Below are 13,239 nucleotides of genomic sequence, written 5' to 3' on the forward strand. Positions count from 1 at the left end.
CGCTTCGGTTACTGGCTACTGGAGCTGCTTCTTTTTTGGAACTTCCTCTCTGAGTCTTCAGTTCACATACCTGTTGTGCTAGAGCAGCAGTATGTTTTCTATCTTATCTCTTCATGTTTTCTCTACAATCACGCAGGAAGAACTACAGCTCAGCTCATGGGGTGTACCTTCTCTCCCCATCTGGGGAATGTCTGCATTGGGTACTAGAACCTCTGATCTGTACTGCTGAGATTTGGAGAAAGCCTTCTTTAATCTTGTCTTTCAGCTTCTTGTGATTCTCTTCCATCTTGTCTTCTAATTTCTGCAGATGTGTTTCTACCGCTGCAATTCTGGCATGTGTTGGGCTATGTACAGCATCTGCATATGCTCGGAGCTTCTTTGCTATATTAAGCACAGTCTCTTCACTATCATCTCGCTTCATTATTGCTAAAGCAGAAACGTATTCTCGTGGCCCAAGTCGTACAAGTTTTCTCTACATCACAGATGTGCATGGTACTAAGTCTGGATTTATAGTGTTTACATCATCTGAGAAGATAATCTCTGTACTGCCACTTTTTTCAAGCATTGAATCTTTTGTTCTATGGTTTTCCACTGGGTTTGCTGCATATAGAGATCATCTGCGCACAGGTATCTTGTGCTACACTTCTCAGGACCCGTGCCCAGAGGCTGTGAGGGTTAGCCCCCCTCATCATTCTTTGGTCGATGACAGGATCATGTGACAGGGATCTTAAATGCTTCACTTCAGTGCCATCTAGAATTGTAGCTTTGCCTGCAGCATCATAGAGATGGACTAATCAACTAATTATGGATTCATCAGGTCTTCGAGAGTAATCTTTCTTTAGGCTACGAAGTGTCTTTCAGGGAATAGGACTCAATAGTGGCTTTTGATGTTGTGCCAGTTGTGTTAACTTTGGCTTTTGTATCAGTTGGTGTTGAGGGTCCTTCCCCTGGATCATCATCGTCCGTCACTGGCCAATTGGTTTTGCTCGTGTGCTTTTTTCTTGCAGGAACTGCTAGTGGCTTAGGTTCATTATCTGGTTTAGCTGCTGCTTTGAGCCTGGGGTGTTGGCTGCAGCCTGAGTGACTGTGGTAGCTGCTGCTTTATCTCTTTGCCCCCCTGCCTCTGTCTGCTGCCCTACAGTATCTAAGAGCGTGCGATAAGCATAGGCCAGGGCCCAGCTTTTTGCAATGAGCCTTTTCTCTTTAGAATCATCATGGCACTTCTCTTTCAGGTACTTCTCTACTTCAGCTGGGTTCTGAATTTGTTTACGTGGAAAATCCCAGTCTACAGAATCAGAAAATTCTTTCAGGGTTTGGCTTATATTTTCTTATTCTCTACACTATTCAGGATTTTCCACGCCTGTGTCTGCTTCTGGGTCAGTGGTTTCACTAGCTCTTCTGGATATTTAGCTCTTATTCTAGAGAAGCTGCAGACTATATAGAGGAAGCTTATTAGATTAAATACTAGAAAGATGGTCTTCTTAACATTCAGAGGAAACTGAACATTCTCAAAAAGTGACATAACAGATTCAAAGGAGAAGAAGGAAAGGAAAGGCTGGTAAGCTTCATTCTTTCCTCTTTTAACAAACTGGGTGCAATTACTAATAAATTTTTAAAATGTACTACTGGAACTGGGATGCAGGGTAGGACGAAGAAACTATAAATATCATAAACAGACTCTAGTATCTTTGTAAACGCTTTATAAATCCTTCTTACTAAGGCTAGCACAACAGCTATTCTAATCTGTGCTTCTCTACCGTAAAAATTACGTGTTAGGGACAATAATCCTAGCAACCAGAAAGGTATTGAAACCTCAAAAAGATATAGAGACCAGAAACACATGAAGGCCTCCACCCCAACAGACATTACGAATTCAAGCAACATGGCTACTGACTGCTTTAACTCACTAGAGAGCGAGCACAACCAACATACAATCAATAGAGCTTTTTTCCACCTTCTTGAGCCATGCGTTGGGCGCCAATAGATGTATTTGTTTTGGTTCAGAGCAAATTTGGGAGAATCTCTAAAGGGGTTCTTCTAGGAAAGCAGATTCAGCTGGCCTCTCTCCTTAACCGGTCTGGGAGAAAATACTTCTTTGGAGAAAAGTGGAAAAAAACTGTTTCTAAAACAATAAAACAATATTCAACAATAAAACCCTTTGCCACTCTAAAAGAGATGACAAACTCATAAAGTCCTCTCCCCGGGTTGCAGTTCAGCTCACTCAGTCTCTTATCAGACCTTCCGGTGCAGGAAATGTTGCAGGCCAGGCCCAGCCTAGTGGGCCACAGCTGCTAGCTGCTGGTGCTCTTCTGGGTGTTCAGTCTAGAGCAGGGTTCAAGAGGTCCAAAGAAAAGGGAAAAAAGAACAAAAACAACTACAGTCTAGGGAACTTCTTTGCCTCAGCTAGCCCAAACTAACTAAAAGCAAAGGAGAGCTCTGTCTCGCTCTCTGTCTATCTGCAGACAAGACAGTCCAGGGAATGTGGAGGTGTGAGTGCAGTGTCTGAAAACAAACTGCGCACTTCCTCTCTCTGTCCTTCACTCTCTGAAACAAATCTTAAAGGTGCAAAACTTATTATTCAGCATAAACAGAACAAGACGACTGGGGATAAAAGAATCATATAGTCAAACCAGGACACGAGAGCAAGGCAAAAACATTGCCAGTGCTTTGGGAGAAGGTCACAGAGCTGTGAGGAGACTGGATTTTGATTTGCAGATGGAAGGCTGGTGGTGCAACACTAGCTCTATTTGTAACAGCTCCTTTAGGAGATATTGCTGGAGCAGGCAGCACACAGATGGTCAAGATGTGCTATAGACTATTTTAAATGTGAACAAAGAGTCTGATCCTTAAAATCACATTTGCAAAATAAGCTGAGATCAGTAGATGTCTCTGTATGACCCTTTGTTTTCATCACAATGTTCCTACATATTACATATTACATAATAGAGCTTTATGTATTGTATTCCTATAAATGAACAAGCAAGTATTGTTTTAACTCAAGCTACGTGTGTTTATGTTGATTAGTTAAAGTCTCTGTCAATATGCTTTTGCTCTGTGTAATTAGCTAAGAGTATTTAGTAGATTGTAACAACAAATTTCGTTAGCTTGATGCCTAAATTGCAAACTGTCAAGATCTTTGCATAGAAAAAATATGTATTAGACAGATTCTAGAAAATAAACAGTTCCCGACACATTCCAAAGCAATCCCTGTCCTGCTCGTGTCTGTATATAACTAGCCAGTGCAAAGGGTGCCCTGTGTGAGGAAACACTCAAGGGACACAAATACACTTTTGTCAAAAATCAGCTCTACTAAACAAACATTTGACATACAATTAACACAATTATAAATAACATTCATTAACACAAAATCAGAGTCTGTAGGTTATCTTGAAACAGTTAGTCTTCAAGAATTTGTTCTGTGCATTTTCCAGTAACCAAAATAACAGCTTTAGAAGCAATTTGAGCACTGAAAGCTAGAATCCCTCTTTACACTTTTCACTTAAGTGAAAAATGTCCCCTTATAAAACCCATTTTTTGGTAAAATTGCATGTGACATTCTGCATAGCCAGTTGACAAGACAAATATATGACAGAGCTAAACAAGCAAAGTAGTTTTCCCTTCACCCCCACCACTATTTTTAAAACTATTTTGTCCTCAAAGATAAAGCAAGTTTACTTACAGACACAGTCATCATCAGTACACAGGTACTTTTTGGTAAGCTTCTCCACAAAAATTCCAGTTGCGAGAGGACACATTAATCTGAGACACAAAAGTAAAATCATCAAATAAACACTTTGTGTCACTTTTCTTTGCTGCAGCACTTGCTGAGTGTATGCCAGGTCCAGCAATCACCATCTTTTATGGAAGAGGCAGACACCTGGACAAACACACCAGGCTAATAGAAAGGGGCTATGGCAACATTCCATCCCACCAGAGCAGCTGTAGGCAGGGGGAAAACCTTGGGACCAACTCATAAAGCTGAATCTCCTCCCAAAACCACTCTGTATTAATATTTTAATCAGCAACTGTATTATTTAAACATTCTAAGCCCTCCTAGAACTGTCCATAGCCTTAATCGTACTTCAAGCAAAGTCTGAGAATGAAAATTAAGTCAGACCCTGGTAAGAAGCAAATGAAATTACATCCTTCTTAGTACTCCTGTCCTTAATTTTCACAAATGCTCACTGATAAGCACAATCTTCTGAGGACCAAAAATCCTCAGTGGCAGAGATTCCCCTGCTCCTGTCTACAGAAAGGACCTACTGGGACGATAGAAGATGGAGGCAATGTAACAACTGATTAGGGAACTGTGCAAGGCAGTAAAAAGACTTTTCAAGTCATTAATTAAAATTTAAAATCTAAGAACTCAAGCACTGCATACTTGTACAGACAAGACTCCTTCCACAGGGAGATGCAGTCAGAGCAAAACACAGAGGTCATTCCAGGACAGCAACCATTTCACTTTTCATTACCTAGCTGAACTCCGTTGAAGGTTTGAAGGTCCCAGACACTTAACAGTGCCACAGGCTGACTTAAAAGGTCCCCTTTACAACAGCACAGCAGCCAGGCTCCAAACCCTTAAAGTGAATAAATGTGAAAAGCAATGGTAGTCATGTGCACACAAACTAGTGGGAGGAAATGACAGCATAATTATTATCTATTGATTTATGACTGCAGCAGGAAAAATCCAAGGTTATGATGGAATTACTGTTATTTTTGCTCTTACAGGCACATTGGAATGATTTTCATTTGCAAGTATTAGAATACTTGTGAAATCACACATACACAAAATCATCAAAAAGAATGAAAAAGTACATAAAAGGAGATAGGATAATTGAAATGACTGTAAAAGAGACGTAATTTTGCAATGTAGTCTGGGAGCAGATGAAACTTCAGTTTTCTAAGTCTTGTGCAAATAAAGGTGGCTTATGTTGCAAACACAAAACATTACAACTTTTAAAAGTGATTTTTTTTCCTGAAATATTTAGAACAGTTACAACTCACAATACTATATCCGATTACTTCACTGCATCCAATGTACTTCATGTCACACAAAACCTATAAAGTTTTTAACAAATGAGAAAAAATAAAGTAAATCAAACCTTGAGAAACCCAGAAGCATTAGGTCATGTATTTTAGAAAAGCTTGGCTAAAAATCTGAAACTTTTATGTTTCCTCTCAGGACTTGTTTCTACTGCCAGCCACCAAGACAAAACTAAGTTGAATCGCATTACTATCAAACTATAATCAATTTCTAACTATACCTGGGGAGAAAAACCACTAATGATAAGCTGTATTTCCTAAGTGAAAAACAGTTGTCCCCTTGATAATCAGGTTGAATGCTGTATTTATTGTGAATATGCTGGCATTCAGCATCCCTGATCATACTTTTGCTCCAGAAAGAAAGCTATTTTTAGCACTCACTTCTGAGAAATAAGGGTCACCTTAAAAGCTTTTAAACTGAATAAAGCCCTGCAAGGCTAATCAATAATGAGACAGACTTAAGGAAAAAACATGGCTCGAAAACAGCATATTTATATTTTATTTTATAAAAATTAGTATTTCAACAGAAAAAGTTACTATCCGGGTGATCTCTGGAAATTTTACATGTGCCGTGGTCATTGTGGCAATTCTATTTGAGTCTTATGTTTTCTGCAGAGAACAGCAAACATGCTAGCTGACCAGAGTATCAGTGTTTTTAAAAAAAACACCTATCCACAGAAGTCCTTTACAGGATCATATAGCTATTTCTTCGCATAAGTGATTTTCATGGCGTGAGATGGAGTGATCTTGAATCCTTGGAGAGCATCTCGAGCAGCCCCTGCTTGGTTCTCATTTTCAAACTCCACAAATGCGATGTCATGGCGCCCTGGCACTAAGCGTACTTCTTTGAATCCGGGAAACCTTTAAAATAAGGCGAGAGTCAAAAAATACTTCTTAGCTCAATAATGTATCTGTCTTCAGTAGCTTCTTACCAGAAGCATCTACTAGTGCAATAGTTATTGCTAATGAAAGATTTAAATTGAAGGGTTTTACATGTTCTATCCTGAGAACTATGTCTCAATTAAGAAATATTATGTGGAAGCAGTTTAATTAGAGCTGTACACATACAGAAGCAATCTAACAAGCTTTAAAACTGCTCCTGCTGTCCTACGGACTTTAGTATTACAGTCACCAGCTTGAATCCAATGCAAACTGATAGCAGATAAACCACACAATCAAAACCAGCTACGAAAAATATCAGATTTGCTTTCTGAACCAAGTCATCAGAACCAACATCTGTAACCTTGGCAGTCAGGCTAACAGCTAAAATACCTTCAGAAGAAACTCTTATTTCTAAAAAGTGAGCTTGTTAACTGAGAAAACACACACAGGTTACAGAAGAATTCAAAGGAGAAATAATTTCTATTCAAAACTTACTGATTAAATAACATGGACAGCATCATCTCATTTGTTTCCTCAGGCAAATTATTAAGGAAAAGGATATAGTTTGGTGGGTTATCAGGCACCTGCAACAATGGAAGATTAAAGCTCAGAAGTTGTGTACAGTTCCTTTGCATCCGTCTGCATGATTATTTGAACTAAGACTCACATTTCTCTAGTTTTGCTCATAACATTCTATCTGGGCTTCACCACACCTTTATCAATATGCAGACAGAGCCCCTTCATTCTTTTACACATATATATTAATTTGGAGAGATTCTTACTTCCACAAAAATCACAATACCATACTGTCTTAGATGTCACATTTAAACTCAACTAGTCAAGAGCTGACACTGCAGTACTCTCTGCACCCAGGTGCCACAGTAGTGGTTGCAGTGCTATTCAAGACACCTGTAAGGAAGTGGTAGAATGTATGAGGGACTCACATGCTTTCAGAAATCTGAGGGTAGCCTGTTTACCTGCAGTACAACCAAAATACTGAGTATCTCTGGGCAATCAAAACTCACAAAATTCACATGGTTTTACTACAGAGCTCAATTAAAATGTAATTAGAAACCCCTTTAGATTTAGAGCTTTAGTCTTGTAACAGATTTGCCTGCTAATATGAATTTGTAGCCACTCACCACAGACAAGGCTGAGTAGTCATCTGCTGATACTGAAATCTTCAAGTCATCAAGTAAATTATAAATCTAAAAATAAACTAGACACCCCAACTTCAAACATCCTCAAAGCAGTGCCAAATAAAAAGCCTCAGCAGAACAATCTCCTTCTACTGATGGAAATATTCTAGGTAGTGCCATTAGGAAATAATCTTCTGATGTTCAAAGAAATAGCCAAACACTAAGTGCTGTGCTTTGATGCAAACTGACATGCACATATTGTGCCTGAAAATCCAGGGAGCAAGACCTTTTTCCATGTTGATTATGTATGCAATTGCAGTACTCAAGAAAGATGCAGGGCAGGGCAGGCAAAGATACTCTTCTATGGTACTTGCTCTCCTGCAAATCCTGGCTCTTTACCACTTTCACTTCTAACATGAATCATTTAGAAGGTCACTGAGCAGACAAGATGAATGAAGTGTAGGGAGTTGTTCCTACATCTCCACACAATCCTTTGGAAAGTAAGACACTTGTGAGAAAAAAGAAAAAGTGAGCAGAGAACCCCCAAACTCCTGAAATAAGGCTTTTAGGCAGATATTTTGGCATCCCATGTTGTCCTCCTTTTCTTTATCTGCTGCCAGAAAAAAGTAAGTTAAAGGGAACCTATTCACAATGAAAAAAAAAATTAAGAATCCTTCAACTGATACTAAGCACAGTCCAAATTTAAGAATCCACTACGATTTTGTAATAGTGCTGTTTTCTGTATAGTAATGAGAAACTGCAGATTTTCATTTCCGGTCAACCAGATACAGTAAAAAAGGGATTTGTTTTGTTTGTTTACTGTCATGTAGCTGTTAGACAAATGTCTCATAGGACAAAAACAAAGCTGGAAAATAAATCCTCACGTTTCCATGTGTAACAAACTATTATTCATAGAGAATAATTATAAACATTAGTGCTTTTAGTGATAAAAATAAAAAACATTACCTGATTCTGTGGTGTAGTGCCTGAGGCACTGGCTGAATTCTGTGTTGCTCCCTAGCAAATAAATACAGAATAGTTTTACAGAGGTGTTCCATTAGAAATAAACAAGCACATATCACCATGTTTCTCTACAATTCAAGACATATGTTAAAGGTTTTTTTGAGCTGCAATCCAAGAACATTTGATGCCTATGAGACACTTCTCAAAGGGAACAAATCCTGTGAATTTTGCTTGGCTCCAAAACCAGGCAATCAAAAGAAATAACATCAGTACTACCTGATCAATCTAATGGCTGAGTCAAGTTTTTTTCCACATTACAGAATTCTATTTATTAGACAGGGAGAAAGTAGTTTTGAAAATGAAGGCCTAGACAAGTATCCTGGTTTCACCTGGGATAGAATTAATTTTCTTCTTAGTACAGTGTGGTTTGAATTTAGTATGAGAGTAACACTGATAACAAACTGATGTTTTGGTTGTTGATAACTAGTGCTTGTTTGTATCAAGGACTTTCCAGTTTCACATGCTCTGCTAGTCAGTAGGTGCACAAGAAGCCAGGAGGGAGCCAGGAAAGCTGACCAAAACTGTTCAAAAGCACATTCCATAGAACAAAATATCATGTCCAATATATAAACTTGGGGGATCCGGTCAGGTGTTTTGATGTTTTCTGCTATACTCCAGCACAAAAGCTACTAAATGTTGTTACTTTAGACAAGCCAACCCTTAGTGGAGATAAATTCCAACCTAACTCCTGTCAATCTAACATGGAACATCTAATATCTAACATAAATGAATTGTCTTGTTCTCATTTACCATCCTTCTGTCCTTATTAGGCAACATGGAATTAAAACACTGAAGAGAAGAGCTGGTTGAGCACTTGAAGCCAGTACTAAAGATAAACCCATTCTCCTTTTTTTCCTTTTCTTAAGAGGCTAGTTTCTACTTTGGTTTGTTGTATGTTTGCCCTCCATCTTTATTTTTATCCAGTAATAGCAAAGGAGGAAAAACAAAGGAACAGCAAGGACTACATAACCAGCCCCCTCTCCTTCAACTTCTAGTAAATACTCAAGAGCTCTAGATAATCCACAGACCCCAATTTAGGGAGTTGAAAAGCAACAAAAGACAACATCAAGTCTTCAAATAATTATTTAGAATAGCTTTTTGTGTTTTTTTTTCTAATGGAGCTTTTTTGTTTGGTTGGTTTGTTTGTTCAGGTTTTCTGTTGTTTTTTTTTTTTTTTCTGAACAGAGAAGCAGCTTACCTGGATAATCTTTTTATTTGGTGCATTCGCTGACTGTTCCAGAGTTTTAGCTTTCTTCTTTTCCTTTCTTTTTTCCTTATCAGCAAAAGTCCCACGCATTTTAGAGATGATATCAGAGTCTGTTTTTGCATACTGAATACGCTTTTTAAAAGAAAAAAGAAAAAGAGAGTATATTGTACAGTTAATAATACGGAACGTTCTGCACCACTTATATTAACTGTGTATTTACACTTTTTTTTGCAGAAACTTTTTATACTAAGAACATTGTTATATAGTGTAGGTACACTTAGAAAGTAACCAATTCTCATAGTTTTTTCTGAACATAATTACAGAAGTCTAAATAAAAACCCTAATATGCAAATTACTAATTTTAGCTCATTGAAATCAGAACTCCATTTATCTAACAACAACTTTTTAACATCTGTCAAGGTAGCACCTACAGAGAGATACAGTTGAGCTACACAGAGGACAACTGAGAAAATCGGCACTAGCTTCTATTAAAACTGTGAGTTTTCAGTCCCATTTTAAAGGGAGTTAAATTTTAAAGTGATTTCTCAGATCTCTGCAGAAACATAAATCCAGCAAACCCCAAACTTCTTAAACAGAAAAGGCAAGTATTCACCTTAATCCCAACAGGATTGCATAAATGCTGTTCTTTTGACAAAGGCCTCCCACAGCTGAAGGTTAAGCAGATGCAGGTATAACTATACCAGTGTGCAACACTCTTATTTATGCATACAATCTTATTATTTTTCCTATCAGAGACTACCTCAATACAAAACTACACAACAGCTTAAGATTTTTTTAATGCTTTTGTTTAGTGCTTAGAGTATACAGGCTGCAGGCAATGTTCAAAGACAGAAGTACATTTGAAAGCTTATGAAGCCTCAATCCTTTTATTTCTTATTGAGTTCTACTGAGCACAAAACTCCTTAAGGATAAATGGCGGACTGAGTTTGCAAAATTCTGTGTTAAGGATTTAATTAGAGAATCTGAAGGTGTTAAGGCAAATAGCTTGCAGCTCAGCAGCACAACTACTCTCTTCACTGCTCAAAGCCATAAGCTGAGAGCCAGTAGAACTGTACCCATCCATTGCTGAAGCCATGGGCCATTTGCATGTATTGTTATGCCTCACCAACAGACGCAGAATTAAGAGATGCTTAATTGTCCAAGCAGACAAGAACAAAGCAGGTCAACTGTGCTACTCTGCAAATCATGAAGCACATTACTAAATCATGTTCTATCAACCAGCAATGTATTTGCTTCACTGAAGTTATACTGAAGTACAGTTACTTGGTTTGGTGATCTACTGTCAAGCAGAACTAGCCATCAATTGAAAAAAAAAAAATCAGTGGTCACATCAGGAGAGCAAACTGGAGATCTTCACCCTTCTCACTGTTACCTCAAAAAGGAAGCATCACATTCTAGCTATTCATTACCAATCTAAGAGTAGTTAATGTTACTCTACATAAAGTAATTGAAAACTAATCTAATTTCAATAATATTACAGAATTAATTTTATCGGTTCTATGGAAGACAGGATGAGTAAAACGAAAGTATTTAAGATCTTAAAAACTTCAATCCAGCATAGAAAAACAAAAAGTCCCCCATGTTAAGTTCAAAGTGTGTGTGTTGTAACTGCAGTCTCTTCAGCATCCCTCCAGCTTGCACAAATGTAGATACTCATCAGGATGTGACCTGAGTAATCCTTTGGTAACAACTACATAGGAGAGTTCATTCCCAAGGTGCAAGTACCAAAACACTGTATCACACCATCAGAGTATTTTTCTTCTTTACGAAATAACTTACCATTGGTTTCCCATAAAACGGAAAGCCTTGTAGCTGTCTCAAAGCATTGGTAGATGATCCAAGTTCTTTAAATATAACAAATGCCTGTCCTCTCATCTTCATAGTTTTTAAAGCCACAATGTCGACCACATGACCAAACTGTGAGAACAACGCGTACAGAGACCTCTTCAGCTCTGGGGACCAAGGGAGAAAACAGATTGTAACAGGTTACATGCAAATTTCCACTTCTACCGAGTCTGCTGTCCTTTGGGAACAATGTTTTTTAGAAGCTTTAGCTCACACAGCCAGTACATGAGTTTGTCAAAACTGTTACATCATTACAAGTTTATTTGTCCAGGTTTTGTAAACTGGTGTGCAACACTGGGTTTCATACCTCAAGGATTCAGGTAGGGAAGAAGTTGCAATGCCATCCATTCTACCATTCCAAGGGAATCACAATTACATAAAGGTATGTAAAAACATATTTTCATACAGGTATATGCACACACAAGTATGATGCGTGACAGCCATCTCAGCCTGATCAGAAAATCAAAACTGAAACAAGCAGCAGTAAAGAGATATGATGCAAAACAAGAATGCAGCAAAATAGGCTAAAAGGCTAAAAAAAGTTGGAAATTTTGGTTGTAACTATTTAATAAATTTTCTCACTCATATTCTGGATCCAAATTATTTTTGTATGAGACTACTGCAGCTTATTGCTGCACTGGATTTATTTTAATTATCTACAATAACCTGAACACATGCCAAATTAAACCTTAGTACTATCCAAATCAAGCTAAATAAATAATCCATACTGTGTAATCATTCTAACACAAAACCATTACATTTAAACTATTTAACAATATAAGAATGCTGTCTCTTCTGTATTGATATTGAGACTTGGTAATATCAGTCCACTGTCACTTTCTCCACCTGCTCCTGACTAACTATATTAACTGTATGTTTTTTTATTAAAAAAGGTGCTCCATCAAAACACTTTCCCTAAAAATTACTTTAATACCTGTATTAAAACAGAAAGTAATTTGTAATCGTAACAGGTAGTTTAACACCCTGTATTTAACTCATGGCAATCCTACAAGCTTTAACAAGACCAAGTGCAAGGTGCTAAACCTGGGTCAGGGCAACCCCCAGTATCAACCCAGGCTGAGGGATGGACAGATGGAGAGCAGCACTGAGAAAAACTTGGGGTGATGGTGGAGAAGGGGCTGGACATGCGTACTCACAGCCCAGAAACCAACCATGTCCTGGGCTGCACCCAAAGCAGAGTGGGCAGCACCCTGTGAGGGAAGGGATCTGCCCCGCTCAGGAGAGACCCCACCTGCAGGGCTGAATCCAGATCTGGGGTGCCCAGCACAAGAAGGACATGGAGCTGTGGGCGCAAGGCCAGGAGACCACCAAGTTGATTAGAGGGATGGAGCACCTCTCCTATGAGGAAAGGCTGAGAGATTTGGTGTTGTTCAGCCTAGAAAAGAGAAGGCTTAGGAGTGATCTTTGGCCTTCCAGTACCTGAAGGGAGCCTACAAGATGCAGAAGGACTATTTACAAGGGCTTGGAGTGACAGGACAAGGGGTAATGACTTCAAACTGACAGGAGGCTTAGATGTAATATTGGGAAAATATCCTTTACTGTCAGGGTGGTGAGGCACTGGAACAGGCTTCCCAGAGAGGCTGTGGAATCCCCATCCCTAAAAGCGTTCAAGACTGGGCTGTAGGGAGATCTCAGCTACCTGATCTAGCGGGAGGTGCATTTGTTTGCTTTAGCTACTGTTTCATTACAAGAAAGCGTTTGCCTAGAACTTGGATAATGATCTCCTGCTCAGCACTTCAGAGACCTCCGGGAGCTCCTAAAAGCCCCTTTGTATGACAAGTGCTGTGTGCAAGTGAATGACCAGGCTTCACTAGACAACCAGACGCGATCGGCAGCCATTCGTACCTTCCTTCTTGATCTTGTCATTGATGTTGTTGATGTAGATGGTATGGTTCGGCCTGATGTCCATTCTCGGCGGCACCCGCGAACTACCTGCGGGCAGAGCACACAGGAGAGGCGTTAGCGGACCCCCGGCCGCGACAGCTGCCAACGCCGGCGACATCTCACAACCCCGGGCCGCGGCACCGCCAGCGGGGGGGCGGCTTGTGTGTCTTTCCG

At 39.2% G+C, this 13,239-nt stretch overlaps 1 protein-coding gene across 1 annotated transcript; it reads right to left on the reverse strand.

The window, feature by feature from the left end:
* Positions 1-5,515: 5,515 nt before the first annotated feature.
* On the reverse strand, positions 5,516-13,161 carry SNRPB2 (small nuclear ribonucleoprotein polypeptide B2). Its single transcript, XM_005425800.2, has 6 exons — positions 13,027-13,161; positions 11,095-11,267; positions 9,286-9,426; positions 8,031-8,081; positions 6,421-6,509; positions 5,516-5,904 (listed from the first exon to the last, which is right to left on the reverse strand). Exons 1-6 carry the CDS (start codon positions 13,088-13,090, stop codon positions 5,745-5,747), a joined length of 678 nt encoding a protein of 225 aa, XP_005425857.1. The 5' UTR covers positions 13,091-13,161; the 3' UTR covers positions 5,516-5,744.
* Between the last annotated feature and the right edge of the window lie 78 nt (positions 13,162-13,239).

This window comes from Geospiza fortis, unplaced genomic scaffold (genome assembly GCF_000277835.1).
Source record: "Geospiza fortis unplaced genomic scaffold, GeoFor_1.0 scaffold134, whole genome shotgun sequence".
Lineage (NCBI taxonomy): Eukaryota > Metazoa > Chordata > Aves > Passeriformes > Thraupidae > Geospiza > Geospiza fortis.

What these genes read in the sequence shown, in the direction of transcription:
- SNRPB2 (XM_005425800.2), bottom strand. Translation starts at nt 13,090, where the DNA reads ATGGACATCAGGCCGAACCATACCATCTACATCAACAACATCAATGAC. An exon ending in CAAATAAAAAGATTATCCAG is followed by an intron (nt 8,082 to 9,285) that starts GTAAGCTGCTTC and finishes TTTATTTGCTAG; the next exon opens with GGAGCAACACAGAATTCAGC. An exon ending in GCACTACACCACAGAATCAG is followed by an intron (nt 6,510 to 8,030) that starts GTAATGTTTTTT and finishes CCATTGTTGCAG; the next exon opens with GTGCCTGATAACCCACCAAA.